At 45.7% G+C, this 18752-nt stretch overlaps 1 protein-coding gene across 4 annotated transcripts; it reads left to right on the top strand.

The window, feature by feature from the left end:
• Window positions 1-979: 979 nt before the first annotated feature.
• LOC125769003 (uncharacterized) lies at window positions 980-18157 on the top strand. 4 transcript variants are annotated; one of them, XM_049437368.1, is made up of 3 exons: window positions 980-2968; window positions 9327-11387; window positions 17245-18157. In XM_049437368.1, the coding sequence occupies exons 2-3, from the start codon at window positions 10746-10748 to the stop codon at window positions 18106-18108; spliced, it is 1506 nt and encodes a 501-aa protein (XP_049293325.1). In that variant the 5' UTR covers window positions 980-2968; window positions 9327-10745; the 3' UTR covers window positions 18109-18157. The 4 variants fall into 4 exon arrangements, with proteins under 4 accessions (XP_049293325.1, XP_049293333.1, XP_049293343.1 ...); XM_049437376.1 differs by having other exon boundaries at window positions 980-3337; window positions 9696-11387; XM_049437386.1 differs by lacking the exons at window positions 980-2968; window positions 9327-11387 and adding an exon at window positions 4374-5029.
• Window positions 18158-18752: the final 595 nt, after the last annotated feature.

The following is an 18752-nucleotide window of genomic DNA, read 5'->3' as shown; positions in this document are numbered from 1 at the left end:
AACGCGATTCAGAAAAATTTTACGAAACTCCATATAAAAAAAATTGTGAAAAGTCGCTATACGTGTATTTTCAGCGAAAAATCGCGATTCGAAGCGCGACTTGACGCCATGACAGTTTTCTGTAATAACAAGGTAAACATGGCAATAACAAGGTAAACAAATACAAATTAAAAAATTAAATATTTTGAGTGTTATTAAATATTGTAAATTAAATTAAAAAATCGAGTGCTATTTATTTATTAAAAGTACATACGTGTTGTACATAATTATTATGAATGTTAATATTATTTTTAAAACAGAAAAATGCTGTTAATTAAAAAAATTCCATATTGTGGACAAATGCATGGCTGCATTGTTTATGAATTTATTGCTTGTATGTTGAACTTGCTTGAACAAGATAAATTAATTAATAATTAATTAACAATTAATTAACATAATAAATTAGAAAAAATATTAGAGTTACAAAAAATAGAGTTAAAAAATATTAGATAGTCCACAGCACAGTGTTCGATCCCTTTTGGAAGCTGAGTTATGAATCGTGGTTATGAATACTTCTTCTTTCTTGGCTTAACGACCTTACAGGTCACGCCGGCCATTTCTGGCTTACTAGACTTATTTTACCACGTAGCCGGATAGTCAGTCCTTGCTACGGGGGGACGGTCCGGATGGGATTTGAACCCGGTCCGGCCGTGTGGACTGGCGCCGTTTATCACATGCACCACCGGGCCTGCCTACATGCTAAGCAATTGTCGCGTTTGCGAACGCGACAATCGTAGCACAGTTTTCCCAAAAAATTTTGCGACTTCGGCGCGACTTCAAGGTTGTTTAAGTTTTCTCGTGCAAGGTTTGTTTATGTTTTCAATCTGGCCGGTAGCGGGAAATTAATTTCGAATTAAATTAAATTAATTTAAACAAAGAAAATTATAATAAATAGTAAATTTATTGTTTTGATGAAGTTGATGAGAAAGGCAAGTTTTTTAAGCCCAGTGACGATGTTTCAAAACAATGGACCATCAAGAAACCTCGTGGCAGGATGCTGCTGACTCCTGCGATACAAATAACGGCTGTTGCTAACAGTACCGCAGATTTGTCCGTTTTGTTTTCTTGTGCGTTTGACGCTGGAAAACCTTGTTATATTTTTTCCGGTAGCCAGAAGGAATTGTAACAAGATAAATAGGTGAACGAAGATGTGTTTGCCCACCGCGTCATACACCGGGCAAAATAGAATTGGGATCGGCAGCTTCGAGTAGCATAAAGGTACAAATCTTCGAATACGGGTAATCAAACGTGTATGGCTCCTTTCTCATTTCTAGACCGTCACCGTACCCTCAATGTACAGGTATACATAACCACAATTCCAACACAGCTTCCAAACTACCATCAATATACAGGTATTCATAACCACGATTCCAACACAGCTTCCAAAAGGGATCGAACACTGTGCTGTGGAATATCTAATATTTTTTAACTCTATTTTATTAACTCTAATATTTTTTCTAATTAATTAATTTAATTAATTATTAATTAATCTATCTTGTTCAAGCAAGTTCAACATACAAGCAATAAATTCATAAACAATGCAGCCATGCATTTGTCCACAATATGGGATTGTTTTTAATTAACAGCGATTTTTTTGTTTTAAAAATAATATTGACATTCACTATAATTATGTACAACACGTATGTACTTTTAATAAATAAATAGCACTCGATTTTTTAATTTAATTTACAATGTTTAATAACACTCAAAATATTTAATTTTTTAATTTGTATTTTGTTTACATTGTTATTGCCATGTTTACCTTGTTATTACAGAAAACTGTCATGGCGTCAAGTCGCGCTTCGAATCGCGATTTTTCGCTGAAAATACACGTATAGCGACTTTTCACAATTTTTTTTATATGGAGTTTCGCAAAATTTTTCTGAATCGCGTTCGCAAACGCGACAATTGCTAAGCGTTTAGAGCCGGGGTTACACTATAATTGTAGAGCGGAGCTACAGCTCCGCCTACGTAAAAACCATGAAAAAAACCCAAAAAAAACGAAAACAGAACGAGAGGTCGCGATACGTTTTTGCATACGGGCGCGCGAGAGGCACATAGGGTTTTCCGATTCGAGCAGTGGCTTCAACTCAAGTAGTTTAAAAGCCCATATTTTGCTACCCGGGAGGCCACTGAATAGGATCAAGATTCGGGACAATTACCCTTTGCCATTGATTGAAACGTGCCTCGAACAATTAGGAAACTAACGCTATTTTACTCTTCTCGTTTTAAAGAGTGGCTTGCATCAGGTCAAAATGGACGAATACTCTATAAAATATATTGCATTTGTCACGCCTGATGGGCAGTATGAGTATTTACGGATGCCATTAGGGTTAAAAACTGCTCCTGCAGAATTTCAAAATTTCATTAACAACATCCTTCCCTACGCTAATAAATAATAATAATAATTAACATCATCCTAAGAGATTTTATCGAGAAAGGAGTCCTTGTTGTCTACATAGATGATATTATAATAGCTTCAAAAGAGTTCCAAGATCACCTCAGCATATTAACTATGCTTGTTTTGCAGTTTTGCAGACCTTAAAAAGGAACGGTTTACAACTACGGTTGGATAAGTGCAAGTTCGGGTTCAGTGAATTAGATTATTTAGGCTATCGAGCAAACGTGTCTGGTATACGTCCAAATGAACAACATCTAACGGCTATAGCAAACTACCCACAACCACAAAATAGAAAACAAGTGCAGCAATGTTTATGTTTATTTTCAATTTTTAGTAGATTCGTGCCTTCTTTTTCAGTTATAGCCAAGCCATTGACTAATCTATTGAAAGATAACTTATTGTTTCATTTTGATGAGAAATACGTTACTTCATTTGAAATTTTAAAGAGAAAATTGATTGAGGCCCCTGTACTATCTGTGTATGATTCGACAAACGAAACTGAAGTGCATTGTGATGCCTATTCAACAGGTTTTGGATCAGTGTTGCTACAAAAACAAAATGATGGTAAACTACATCCAGTCGCTTACTTTTCGAAGACAGCTTCGGTTGACGAGGCCAAGCTACATAGTTATGAACATAGTTATTAATTAGAGACCTTATAAATAATTTACGCCTTAAAACGTTTTCATACGTATGTCCATGGTATACCCATTAAAATTAAAACTGATTGCCCGCGCGCATTCGACAAGGGCGCCAGCAGCCTGCTGGTGAGAGAGAGCGTTCGTCGAAAAATGAACCGCGCGATCCGTAAGACCGCGGCTGTCCATGTGTCGATAAGAACTGCTCAAAACCATCATGACGAAGGACCTAGGTTGCAAGCGGTACAAGAAACGCAAGGTTCACGAAGTAACTGAGACTACAGCTAACAAGAGGCTGGACTTAGCCAAACTGATACTTTCACGTAGTGCAATTACCAAATGCTGTGCCATCCTGTTCATCGGCAATGCTACCACCTTTGACAACAGCAACAACTACTACAACAACATCAAACGACCAAAATCTTATTACTACTGCCGCAGCCGATACAGTGGTCGCTGCTGAAACAGTCAACCAACAGCAAGCACCACCATCAGCAATGGTGCCACCTGTATTGGAATTACCATCGGCTGAAATGGCAAATGAAAGAAAGGCACGGCTTGCAAGGGAACGAGCTGCACGGTACAGAGCCAACAAACGCTTTGCTCCGACAATGGGGGTAACTTCCGGAACAGACCGTCCTTCTACCTCAAACCAAAATATGGCGGTAGATGTTGCACCAGCTCAATCAAGCGAGGAATCGGTCCGGATGGAGATTGCTGCACAATATGGCACTCCATTGGAAGAAACGCCAGCTGAACGAAAGGTAAGACTTGGCAGAAACCGGACTGCCCTGAGTCGGGCATTGAAGCGACCGGCAGTTAGTGCAATTACTGCGCCACCCTCTTCTTCGGCAATGTTACCAACAATGACAACAACATCAGCAACAACAATTATTACGACAACAACAACAATAACAACAACAACAACAATAAAAACAGAAACAGCAACAACACCGGCAACAACTGTCCACTCAGCAACGGTCACTACAACTGCTGTACCGTTGCTGCAACAGCAGCAACAAGCATACGTGCATCAGCTGCGCGAAGAGGAAGCAGCTCGCCAGCGTGCATATATTGCCTTGCAACGTATGACCCATATGGTAAGAGTGGGACATGGCAACCATGAACAGTACAATCATCCCGAGGTTCACACCTCGTTCTGCCAGCACGGGAACCATGCATCCACTGTTCCGCGTTAAAGTGGCCCGGTGAACCACCGACTGTGTGCTGCAACAATGGGCAGGTAGTGCTTAAACCATATGCTGATCCGCCGGCCGAATTGCCAAATTTGTTTGATGTGCCAGCGTTCATGCAGAACATCAGACAGTACAACAATGCATTCGCTTTTACTTCGACCGGTGCATCTATTCGTGGCAATGACAATCTATTCGTGCGCCAGGATGAGCGTGTCGCTCAAGGTGGCATCTACAACTACCGCATACAGGGTGCGCTTTGCCATCGCATTGGCTCATTTGCAGCACTTCTGGGACGTTCACCCAGCTTTGCCCAGCTTTATTTTTACGATCCCAGCTCGGAGGACCAGTACGCGTCGATGTTGAACCAACGCACCACTATGTTCGGAGGTGAGCTGGATCGTAACATCCTCTCGTTCGTGCAACGCGTGCTTACCACCCACAACCCACTGGCAGCATTGTTTAGCTATGCATACGAACGTATGTCCGTTCGAGACGATCTGCGAATTCGTCTTCACACGCGAGTTTCCCTAATCGATCAGCGGCGCTACAATGCACCAACTGCAGAAGAGGTGGGAGCCGTATTCATCTGCAACGAAACTGGAGCTGACAGGGAACAAACGCGTTACTTGGTGCTACAATCACGTGCCGGTTACCAACTGCAGCAAGTATATGAGCATAACCAATACTTTATGGCATGTCAGTTACCACTTTTGTTTCCACGGGGTGAATTGAGTTGGACCTACGGAATACCGAAGGTACGTCCGCAAAGACCGACAGCCCGTGGTCGGCAACAATCAACAACGGCCGCTACAACTGATGATGGTGCAGCAACACGCACAGGAGAGGAGAATCCACATGGAGAGTCGGAACGAAATGTGGAGCATACTGCATCATCAGCGCATCAAATTTCACCCCGGGAATATGCCGCTTATCGCATCGCTTGGCGGGAAAGCAGCACCAATGCGCTGCTACATCGTGGTGGACGATTGTTCCAGTAATATTGTGTGGAATTTTATTCCATCATGGAGCTGCAGCGTTTGCGGTATGTGCGGGATAACCAGGCACAAATGCGCACAGAGGCATACGCAGGCTTGATCGATCTTGCTGGCGCAAACAGATTGATTGCTGAACTACAACGCAACGTGCCGAACATGCCGATCGAAGGTCCGGTGCCGATACCAGCCGACGGTCGGCCGAACGATACAACGCTCGCGCGCACCGGTACGCGTGTAATACTGGGTCCAAATTTTGTCGGTGGAACCCGTTACATGCAGGCCCAATACCACGATGCGATGAGCATTGTCCGCACGTTTGGTAAACCGGACCTCTTTCTGACCGTGACGTGCAATCCGAAATGGCCGGAAATTACCGAGAACCTGCTGACCCCAAGGCAACGTGGCCCTGATCGACCCAATTTGGCAGTACGTGTTTTCCGTTTGAAGCTGAAAGCCATACTTCAGGATCTGACGATGGGAGCTCTTGGCGTTGAGGTAACGCGCATACACGTCATTGAATTTCAAAAACGTGGCCTACCTCATGCCCACATCCTCATGATACTGGCAGAAGCAGACAAACCCCAAACGCCGGACAGCTACGATCGGTTTGTATCGGTTTGTACAACCCGTGGTTAAGCCACAAGTACAATTGCCACATTAACGTCGAAGTATGCACAACGATCAGCAGTGTAAAGTATCTGTACAAGTACGTGTACAAGGGTCAGGATCGGCTGAGCGTATCTCTCACTGGTGGCAATGATGAGATACAGCAGTTCATCGACGCACGTTAGCTATCACCGACAGACAGCTGCTGGCGTATCATGCGTTTCGAGCTGCAGGCGAAAACGCACACCGTCGTGACGCTGCCCACCCACCTGGAGAACCAGCAGTACGTGTTTTACCGAGCGAACGAAAACCTTTCGTGCGCGTTAAACCGGTGAAAACGTACAATGCTGACTCAGTTTTTCTTGCTTGCGGCTAACGACGATTTCGCCAAAACGCTCCTTTATCACGACGTACCCATGTACTATCGGTACGGTGAACCGACAGCGCGTCAGCGACAACCGTGGCACGAACTTGGCACCAAGCAGTGGATACGTCGCATCCGTACCTCGCACAAAACGGTAGTTGGACGCATGGTGTCCTGCGGAATGCAGCTCTTGGAGCGCTACTGTTTGCGATTGCTACTGTGCTACCGCAAAGAACCAACATCGTTCGAGAATTTGCGCACTGTTGACGGCACAGTGTATGCAACGTTCCAGCAAGCTGTCATCAGAGAAGGACTGTTGCTAGATGATTCCGAGTGGGAACGGGCTCTACAGGAAGCGGCCACATTCCAAATGTCCTCCCAATTTCGCCATTTCTTTGGGCTTATTCTCTCAGAGATGCCGCAAGAACCGCGCAAGCTGTGGGATAAGTACGCAGAGCTATTGTGTGAAGACTTTCACTTCCACAATCGCGACCGGTATACATCAAAATAGTCCGACCTGAATACGCTGCTGATTGACGTCGAACGTTTTCGTGCGCTGCGCGAAATCGATCGGTTTTTGCGAGGTACCATTCCGGCAAAGGATTTAACCACCTTTCCCGATATGCCACAGCTGCAGGATTATAAACACGTTGCAGAGCACCTCAGGAACGATGCGAATGAGGTGAACGAGTTCATCACGACCGAACGGGCTTACGCAGTGAACGATCTGGACGAAACTTTGGCCACCCTACACCTACTCAACGACGAGCAGCGTACAGTGTACGACAAAATTACGGCGGCCATTGATCGAGTTCGGATAGCGACGAGCACTACGGATACGGATACAACGGATGTGAACACCAACTCTGGAACCGGAACCTATGATGCTGAAGACAATCGCTTTTTCTTCCTGGACGGTCCTGGCGGAACGGGCAAATCTTTCGTGCTGAAAAAAATCCTCGCATACACGCGACGCCAATAATAAATTGCGCTTGCCTCTGCGGCGAGTGGAATAGCAGCGCTGTTGCTTAGTGGAGGAAGAACGGTCCACTCAACGTTTAAGCTTCCGCGCGACTTAAATCGTCACTCCACTTGCAACATCCCAGTACAGTCGAAGCGCGCTGAACTCATCCGCCAGGCAACGCTAATCGTGTGGGACGAAGCATCCGTGAGCAGCCGGTACGCGTTGGAAGCAGTCGATCGTACCATTCGGGACATAACGGGCGTGCAGCGACCATTTGGCGGCAAGGTGGTACTGCTGTCCAGTGACTTCCGTCAAATTTTGCCCATCGTACCAAAGGGTAATGATGCACAAATTATCAACGAGTGCATCAAACGGAGCACACTATGGTCCTTATGTACGACGCTACGGCTGTGCGTTAACATGCGGGTACGCACGGCTTCAAACGTGTATGGCTTCTTTCTCATTTCATGACCGTCACCGTACCCTCAATATACAGGTATTCATAACTACAATTCCAACACAGCTTCCAAACTACCATCAATATACATGTATTCATAACCACGATTCCAACACAACTTCCAAAAGGGATCGAACACTGTGCTGTGGACTATCTAATATTTTTTAACTCTATTTTTTTAACTCTAATATTTTTTCTAATTAATTAAGTTAATTAATTATTAATTAATTTATCTTGTTCAAGCAAGTTCAACATACAAGCAATAAATTCATAAACAATGCAGCCATGCATTTGTCCACAATATGGGATTGTTTTTAATTAACAGCGATTTTTTTGTTTTAAAAATAATATTGACATTCACTATAATTATGTACAACACGTATGTACTTTTAATAAATAAATAGCACTCGATTTTTTAATTTAATTTACAATGTTTAATAACACTCAAAATATTTAATTTTTTAATTTGTATTTTGTTTACCTTGTTATTGCCATGTTTACCTTGTTATTACAGAAAACTGTCATGGCGTCAAGTCGCGCTTCGAATCGCGATTTTTCGCTGAACATACACGTATAGCGACTTTTCACAATTTTTTTTATATGGAGTTTCGCAAAATTTTTCTGAATCGCGTTCGCAAACGCGACAATTGCTAAGCATTTAGAGCCGGGGTTACACTATAATTGTAGAGCGGAGCTACAGCTCCGCCTATGTAAAAACCATGAAAAAACCCAAAAAAACGAAAACAGAACGAGAGGTCGCGATACGTTTTTGAATACGGGCGCGCGAGAGGCACATAGGGTTTTCCGATTCGAGCAGTGGCTTCAACTCAAGTAGTTTAAAAGCCCATATTTTGCTACCCGGGAGGCCACTGAATAGGATCAAGATTCGGGACAATTACCCTTTGCCATTGATTGAAACGTGCCTCGAACACTTAGGAAACTAACGCTATTTTACTCTTCTCGTTTTAAAGAGTGGCTTTCATCAGGTCAAAATGGACGAATACTCTATAAAATATATTGCATTTGTCACGCCTGATGGGCAGTATGAGTATTTACGGATGCCATTAGGGTTAAAAAATGCTCCTGCAGAATTTCAAAATTTCATTAACAACATCCTTCCCTACGCTAATAAATAATAATAATAATTAACATCATCCTAAGAGATTTTATCGAGAAAGGAGTCCTTGTTGTCTACATAGATGATATTATAATAGCTTCAAAAGAGTTCCAAGATCACCTCAGCATATTAACTATGCTTGTTTTGCAGTTTTGCAGACCTTAAAAAGGAACGGTTTACAACTACGGTTGGATAAGTGCAAGTTCGGGTTCAGTGAATTAGATTATTTAGGCTATCGAGCAAACGTGTCTGGTATACGTCCAAATGAACAACATCTAACGGCTATAGCAAACTACCCACAACCACAAAATAGAAAACAAGTGCAGCAATGTTTATGTTTATTTTCAATTTTTAGTAGATTCGTGCCTTCTTTTTCAGTTATAGCCAAGCCATTGACTAATCTATTGAAAGATAACTTATTGTTTCATTTTGATGAGAAATACGTTACTTCATTTGAAATTTTAAAGAGAAAATTGATTGAGGCCCCTGTACTATCTGTGTATGATTCGACAAACGAAACTGAAGTACATTGTGATGCCTATTCAACAGGTTTTGGATCAGTGTTGCTACAAAGACAAAGTGATGGTAAACTACATCCAGTCGCTTACTTTTCGAAGACAGCTTCGGTTGACGAGGCCAAGCTACATAGTTATGAACATAGTTATTAATTAGAGACCTTATAAATAATTTACGCCTTAAAACGTTTTCATACGTATGTCCATGGTATACCCATTAAAATTATAACTGATTGCCCGCGCGCATTCGACAAGGGCGCCAGCAGCCTGCTGGTGAGAGAGAGCGTTCGTCGAAAAATGAACCGCGCGATCCGTAAGACCGCGGCTGTCCATGTGTCGATAAGAACTGCTCAAAACCATCATGACGAAGGACCTAGGTTGCAAGCCGTACAAGAAACGCAAGGTTCACGAAGTAACGGAGACTACAGCTAACAAGAGGCTGGACTTAGCCAAACTGATACTTTCACGTAGTGCAATTACCAAATGCTGTGCCATCCTGTTCATCGGCAATGCTACCACCTTTGACAACAGCAACAACTACTACAACAACATCAAACGACCAAAATCTTATTACTACTGCCGCAGCCGATACAGTGGTCGCTGCTGAAACAGTCAACCAACAGCAAGCACCACCATCAGCAATGGTGCCACCTGTATTGGAATTACCATCGGCTGAAATGGCAAATGAAAGAAAGGCACGGCTTGCAAGGGAACGAGCTGCACGGTACAGAGCCAACAAACGCTTTGCTCCGACAATGGGGGTAACTTCCGGAACAGACCGTCCTTCTACCTCAAACCAAAATATGGCGGTAGATGTTGCACCAGCTCAATCAAGCGAGGAATCGGTCCGGATGGAGATTGCTGCACAATATGGCACTCCATTGGAAGAAACGCCAGCTGAACGAAAGGTAAGACTTGGCAGAAACCGGACTGCCCTGAGTCGGGCATTGAAGCGACCGGCAGTTAGTGCAATTACTGCGCCACCCTCTTCTTCGGCAATGTTACCACCAATGACAACAACATCAGCAACAACAATTATTACGACAACAACAACAATAACAACAACAACAACAATAAAAACAGAAACAGCAACAACACCGGCAACAACTGTCCACTCAGCAACGGTCACTACAACTGCTGTACCGTTGCTGCAACAGCAGCAACAAGCATACGTGCATCAGCTGCGCGAAGAGGAAGCAGCTCGCCAGCGTGCATATATTGCCTTGCAACGTATGACCCATATGGTAAGAGTGGGACATGGCAACCATGAACAGTACAATCATCCCGAGGTTCACACCTCGTTCTGCCAGCACGGGAACCATGCATCCACTGTTCCGCGTTAAAGTGGCCCGGTGAACCACCGACTGTGTGCTGCAACAATGGGCAGGTAGTGCTTAAACCATATGCTGATCCACCGGCCGAATTGCGAAATTTGTTTGATGTGCCAGCGTTCATGCAGAACATCAGAAAGTACAACAATGCATTCGCTTTTACTTCGACCGGTGCATCTATTCGTGGCAATGACAATCTATTCGTGCGCCAGGATGAGCGTGTCGCTCAAGGTGGCATCTACAACTACCGCATACAGGGTGCGCTTTGCCATCGCATTGGCTCATTTGCAGCACTTCCGGGACGTTCACCCAGCTTTGCCCAGCTTTATTTTTACGATCCCAGCTCGGAGGACCAGTACGCGTCGATGTTGAACCAACGCACCACTATGTTCGGAGGTGAGCTGGATCGTAACATCCTCTCGATCGTGCAACGCGTGCTTACCACCCACAACCCACTGGCAGCATTGTTTAGCTATGCATACGAACGTATGTCCGTTCGAGACGATCTGCGAATTCGTCTTCACACGCGAGTTTCTCTAATCGATCAGCGGCGCTACAATGCACCAACTGCAGAAGAGGTGGGAGCCGTATTCATCTGCAACGAAACTGGAGCTGACAGGGAACAAACGCGTTACTTGGTGCTACAATCACGTGCCGGTTACCAACTGCAGCAAGTATATGAGCATAACCAATACTTTATGGCATGTCAGTTACCACTTTTGTTTCCACGGGGTGAATTGAGTTGGACCTACGGAATACCGAAGGTACGTCCGCAAAGACCGACAGCCCGTGGACGACAACAATCAACAACGGCCGCTACAACTGATGATGGTGCAGCAACACGCACAGGAGAGGAGAATCCACATGGAGAGTCGGAACGAAATGTGGAGCATACTGCATCATCAGCGCATCAAATTTCACCCCGGGAATATGCCGCTTATCGCATCGCTTGGCGGGAAAGCAGCACCAATGCGCTGCTACATCGTGGTGGACGATTGTTCCAGCAATATTGTGTGGAATTTTATTCCATCATGAAGCTGCAGGGTTTGCGGTATGTGCGGGATAACCAGGCACAAATGCGCACAGAGGCATACGCAGGCTTGATCGATCTTGCTGGCGCAAACAGATTGATTGCTGAACTACAACGCAACGTGCCGAACATGCCGATCGAAGGTCCGGTGCCGATACCAGCCGACGGTCGGCCGAACGATACAACGCTCGCGCGCACCGGTACGCGTGTAATACTGGGTCCAAATTTTGTCGGTGGAACCCGTTACATGCAGGCCCAGTACCACGATGCGATGAGCATTGTCCGCACGTTTGGTAAACCGGACCACTTTCTGACCGTGACGTGCAATCCGAAATGGCCGGAAATTACCGAGAACCTGCTGACCCCAAGGCAACGTGCCCCTGATCGACCCAATTTGGCAGTACGTGTTTTCCGTTTGAAGCTGAAAGCCATACTTCAGGATCTGACGATGGGAGCTCTTGGCGTTGAGGTAGCGCGCATACACGTCATTGAATTTCAAAAACGTGGCCTACCTCATGCCCACATCCTCATGATACTGGCAGAAGCAGACAAACCCCAAACGCCGGACAGCTACGATCGGTTTGTATCGGTTTGTACAACCCGTGGTTAAGCCACAAGTACAATTGCCACATTAACGTCGAAGTATGCACAACGATCAGCAGTGTAAAGTATCTGTACAAGTACGTGTACAAGGGTCAGGATCGGCTGAGCGTATCTCTCACTGGTGGCAATGATGAGATACAGCAGTTCATCGACGCACGTTAGCTATCACCGACAGACAGCTGCTGGCGTATCATGCGTTTCGAGCTGCAGGCGAAAACGCACACCGTCGTGACGCTGCCCATCCACCTGGAGAACCAGCAGTACGTGTTTTACCGAGCGAACGAAAACCTTTCGTGCGCGTTAAACCGGTGAAAACGTACAATGCTGACTCAGTTTTTCTTGCTTGCGGCTAACGACGATTTCGCCAAAACGCTCCTTTATCACGACGTACCCATGTACTATCGGTACGGTGAACCGACAGCGCGTCAGCGACAACCGTGGCACGAACTTGGCACCAAGCAGTGGATACGTCGCATCCGTACCTCGCACAAAACGGTAGTTGGACGCATGGTGTCCTGCGGAATGCAGCTCTTGGAGCGCTACTGTTTGCGATTGCTACTGTGCTACCGCAAAGAACCAACATCGTTCGAGAATTTGCGCACTGTTGACGGCACAGTGTATGCAACGTTCCAGCAAGCTGTCATCAGAGAAGGACTGTTGCTAGATGATTCCGAGTGGGAACGGGCTCTACAGGAAGCGGCCACATTCCAAATGTCCTCCCAATTTCGCCATTTCTTTGGGCTTATTCTCTCAGAGATGCCGCAAGAACCGCGCAAGCTGTGGGATAAGTACGCAGAGCTATTGTGTGAAGACTTTCACTTCCACAATCGCGACCGGTATACATCAAAATAGTCCGACCTGAATACGCTGCTGATTGACGTCGAACGTTTTCGTGCGCTGCGCGAAATCGATCGGTTTTTGCGAGGTACCATTCCGGCAAAGGATTTAACCACCTTTCCCGATATGCCACAGCTGCAGGATTATAAACACGTTGCAGAGCACCTCAGGAACGATGCGAATGAGGTGAACGAGTTCATCACGACCGAACGGGCTTACGCAGTGAACGATCTGGACGAAACTTTGGCCACCCTACACCTACTCAACGACGAGCAGCGTACAGTGTACGACAAAATTACGGCGGCCATTGATCGAGTTCGGATAGCGACGAGCACTACGGATACGGATACAACGGATGTGAACACCAACTCTGGAACCGGAACCTATGATGCTGAAGACAATCGCTTTTTCTTCCTGGACGGTCCTGGCGGTACGGGCAAATCTTTCGTGCTGGAAAAAATCCTCGCATACACACGACGCCAGTCAAAGATTGCGCTTGCCACTGCGGCGAGTGGAATAGCAGCGCTGTTGCTTAGTGGAGGAAGAACGGTCCACTCAACGTTTAAGCTTCCGCGCGACTTAAATCGTCACTCCACTTGCAACATCCCAGTACAGTCGAAGCGCGCTGAACTCATCCGCCAGGCAACGCTAATCGTGTGGGACGAAGCATCCATGAGCAGCCGGTACGCGTTGGAAGCAGTCGATCGTACCATTCGGGACATAACGGGCGTGCAGCGACCATTTGGCGGCAAGGTGGTACTGCTGTCCGGTGACTTCCGTCAAATTTTGCCCATCGTACCAAAGGGTAATGATGCACCAATTATCAACGAGTGCATCAAACGGAGCACACTATGGTCCTAATGTACGACGCTACGGCTGTGCGTTAACATGCGGGTACGCACGGTTTCAAACGTGTATGGCTTCTTTCTCTTTTTTTCTTTCTATTTTTTTAACTCTAATATTTTTTCTAATTAATTAAGTTAATTAATTATTAATTAATTTATCTTGTTCAAGCAAATTCAACATACAAGCAATAAATTCATAAACAATGCAGCCATGCATTTGTCCACAATATGGGATTGTTTTTAATTAACAGCGACTTTTTAATTAACAGCGAGCTACAGCTCCGCCTACGTAAAAACCATGAAAAAACCCAAAAAAACGAAAACAGAACGAGAGGTCGCGATACGTTTTTGAATACGGGCGCGCGAGAGGCACATAGGGTTTTCCGATTCGAGCAGTGGCTTCAACTCAAGTAGTTTAAAAGCCCATATTTTGCTACCCGGGAGGCCACTGAATAGGATCAAGATTCGGGACAATTACCCTTTGCCATTGATTGAAACGTGCCTCGAACAATTAGGAAACTAACGCTATTTTACTCTTCTCGTTTTAAAGAGTGGCTTTCATCAGGTCAAAATGGACGAATACTCTATAAAATATATTGCATTTGTCACGCCTGATGGGCAGTATGAGTATTTACGGATGCCATTAGGGTTAAAAACTGCTCCTGCAGAATTTCAAAATTTCATTAACTACATCCTTCCCTACGCTAATAAATAATAATAATAATTAACATCATCCTAAGAGATTTTATCGAGAAAGGAGTCCTTGTTGTCTACATAGATGATATTATAATAGCTTCAAAAGAGTTTCAAGATCTCCTCAGCATATTAACTATGCTTGTTTTGCAGTTTTGCAGACCTTAAAAAGGAACGGTTTACAACTACGGTTGGATAAGTGCAAGTTCGGGTTCAGTGAATTAGATTATTTAGGCTATCGAGCAAACGTGTCTGGTATACGTCCAAATGAACAACATCTAACGGCTATAGCAAACTACCCACAACCACAAAATAGAAAACAAGTGCAGCAATGTTTATGTTTATTTTCAATTTTTAGTAGATTCGTGCCTTCTTTTTCAGTTATAGCCAAGCCATTGACTAATCTATTGAAAGATAACTTATTGATTCATTTTGATGAGAAATACGTTACTTCATTTGAAATTTTAAAGAGAAAATTGATTGAGGCCCCTGTACTATCTGTGTATGATTCGACAAACGAAACTGAAGTACATTGTGATGCCTATTCAACAGGTTTTGGATCAGTGTTGCTACAAAGACAAAGTGATGGTAAACTACATCCAGTCGCTTACTTTTCGAAGACAGCTTCGGTTGACGAGGCCAAGCTACATAGTTATGAACATAGTTATTAATTAGAGACCTTATAAATAATTTACGCCTTAAAACGTTTTCATACGTATGTCCATGGTATACCCATTAAAATTATAACTGATTGCCCGCGCGCATTCGGCAAGGGCGCCAGCAGACTGCTGGTGAGAGAGAGCGTTCGTCGAAAAATGAACCGCGCGATCCGTAAGACCGCGGCTGTCCATGTGTCGATAAGAACTGCTCAAAACCATCATGACGAAGGACCTAGGATGCAAGCCGTACAAGAAACGCAAGGTTCACGAAGTAACGGAGACTACAGCTAACAAGAGGCTGGACTTAGCCAAACTGATACTTTCACGTAGTGCAATTACCAAATGCTGTGCCATCCTGTTCATCGGCAATGCTACCACCTTTGACAACAGCAACAACTACTACAACAACATCAAACGACCAAAATCTTATTACTACTGCCGCAGCCGATACAGTGGTCGCTGCTGAAACAGTCAACCAACAGCAAGCACCACCATCAGCAATGGTGCCACCTGTATTGGAATTACCATCGGCTGAAATGGCAAATGAAAGAAAGGCACGGCTTGCAAGGGAACGAGCTGCACGGTACAGAGCCAACAAACGCTTTGCTCCGACAATGGGGGTAACTTCCGGAACAGACCGTCCTTCTACCTCAAACCAGAATATGGCGGTAGATGTTGCACCAGCTCAATCAAGCGAGGAATCGGTCCGGATGGAGATTGCTGCACAATATGGCACTCCATTGGAAGAAACGCCAGCTGAACGAAAGGTAAGACTTGGCAGAAACCGGACTGCCCTGAGTCGGGCATTGAAGCGACCGGCAGTTAGTGCAATTACTGCGCCACCCTCTTCTTCGGCAATGTTACCAACAATGACAACAACATCAGCAACAACAATTATTACGACAACAACAACAATAACAACAACAACAACAATAAAAACAGAAACAGCAACAACACCGGCAACAACTGTCCACTCAGCAACGGTCACTACAACTGCTGTACCGTTGCTGCAACAGCAGCAACAAGCATACGTGCATCAGCTGCGTGAAGAGGAAGCAGCTCGCCAGCGTGCATATATTGCCTTGCAACGTATGACCCATATGGTAAGAGTGGGACATGGCAACCATGAACAGTACAATCATCCCGAGGTTCACACCTCGTTCTGCCAGCACGGGAACCATGCATCCACTGTTCCGCGTTAAAGTGGCCCGGTGAACCACCGACTGTGTGCTGCAACAATGGGCAGGTAGTGCTTAAACCATATGCTGATCCACCGGCCGAATTGCGAAATTTGTTTGATGTGCCAGCGTTCATGCAGAACATCAGAAAGTACAACAATGCATTCGCTTTTACTTCGACCGGTGCATCTATTCGTGGCAATGACAATCTATTCGTGCGCCAGGATGAGCGTGTCGCTCAAGGTGGCATCTACAACTACCGCATACAGGGTGCGCTTTGCCATCGCATTGGCTCATTTGCAGCACTTCCGGGACGTTCACCCTGCTTTGCCCAGCTTTATTTTTACGATCCCAGCTCGGAGGACCAGTACGCGTCGATGTTGAACCAACGCACCACTATGTTCGGAGGTGAGCTGGATCGTAACATCCTCTCGATCGTGCAACGCGTGCTTACCACCCACAACCCACTGGCAGCATTGTTTAGCTATGCATACGAACGTATGTCCGTTCGAGACGATCTGCGAATTCGTCTTCACACGCGAGTTTCTCTAATCGATCAGCGGCGCTACAATGCACCAACTGCAGAAGAGGTGGGAGCCGTATTCATCTGCAACGAAACTGGAGCTGACAGGGAACAAACGCGTTACTTGGTGCTACAATCACGTGCCGGTTACCAACTGCAGCAAGTATATGAGCATAACCAATACTTTATGGCATGTCAGTTACCACTTTTGTTTCCACGGGCTGAATTGAGTTGGACCTACGGAATACCGAAGGTACGTCCGCAAAGACCGACAGCCCGAGGTCGGCAACAGTCAACAACGGCCGCTACAACTGATGATGGTGCAGGAGAGGAGAATCCACATGGAGAGTCGGAACGAAATGTGGAGCATACTGCATCATCAGCGCATCAAATTTCACCCCGGGAATATGCCGCTTATCGCATCGCTTGGCGGGAAAGCAGCACCAATGCGCTGCTACATCGTGGTGGACGATTGTTCCAGCAATATTGTGTGGAATTTTATTCCATCATGAAGCTGCAGCGTTTGCGGTATGTGCGGGATAACCAGGCACAAATGCGCACAGAGGCATACGCAGGCTTGATCGATCTTGCTGGCGCAAACAGATTGATTGCTGAACTACAACGCAACGTGCCGAACATGCCGATCGAAGGTCCGGTGCCGATACCAGCCGACGGTCGGCCGAACGATACAACGCTCGCGCGCACCGGTACGCGTGTAATACTGGGTCCAAATTTTGTCGGTGGAACCCGTTACATGCAGGCCCAGTACCACGATGCGATGAGCATTGTCCGCACGTTTGGTAAACCGGACCTCTTTCTGACCGTGACGTGCAATCCGAAATGGCCGGAAATTACCGAGAACCTGCTGACCCCAAGGCAACGTGCCCCTGATCGACCCAATTTGGCAGTACGTGTTTTCCGTTTGAAGCTGAAAGCCATACTTCAGGATCTGACGATGGGAGCTCTTGGCGTTGAGGTAGCGCGCATACACGTCATTGAATTTCAAAAACGTGGCCTACCTCATGCCCACATCCTCATGATACTGGCAGAAGCAGACAAACCCCAAACGCCGGACAGCTACGATCGGTTTGTATCGGTTTGTACAACCCGTGGTTAAGCCACAAGTACAATTGCCACATTAACGTCGAAGTATGCACAACGATCAGCAGTGTAAAGTATCTGTACAAGTACGTGTACAAGGGTCAGGATCGGCTGAGCGTATCTCTCACTGGTGGCAATGATGAGATACAGCAGTTCATCGACGCACGTTAGCTATCACCGACAGACAGCTGCTGGCGTATCATGCGTTTCGAGCTGCAGGCGAAAACGCACACCGTCGTGACGCTGCCCATCCACCTGGAGAACCAGCAGTACGTGTTTTACCGAGCGAACGAAAACCTTTCGTGCGCGTTAAACCGGGGAAAACGTACAATGCTGACTCAGTTTTTCTTGCTTGCGGCTAACGACGATTTCGCCAAAACGCTCCTTTATCACGACGTACCCATGTACTATCGGTACGGTGAACCGACAGCGCGTCAGCGACAACCGTGGCACGAACTTGGCACCAAGCAGTGGATACGTCGCATCCGTACCTCGCACAAAACGGTAGTTGGACGCATGGTGTCCTGCGGAATGCAGCTCTTGGAGTGCTACTGTTTGCGATTGCTACTGTGCTACCGCAAAGAACCAACATCATTCGAGAATTTGCGCACTGTTGACGGCACAGTGTATGCAACGTTCCAGCAAGCTGTCATCAGAGAA

This window comes from Anopheles funestus, chromosome X (assembly GCF_943734845.2).
Source record: "Anopheles funestus chromosome X, idAnoFuneDA-416_04, whole genome shotgun sequence".
In the NCBI taxonomy this organism is placed as follows: Eukaryota; Metazoa; Arthropoda; class Insecta; order Diptera; family Culicidae; genus Anopheles; species Anopheles funestus.
The sequence above is the reverse complement of the archived record's forward strand: the minus strand, read 5'-3'. Positions and strand labels throughout refer to the sequence as shown.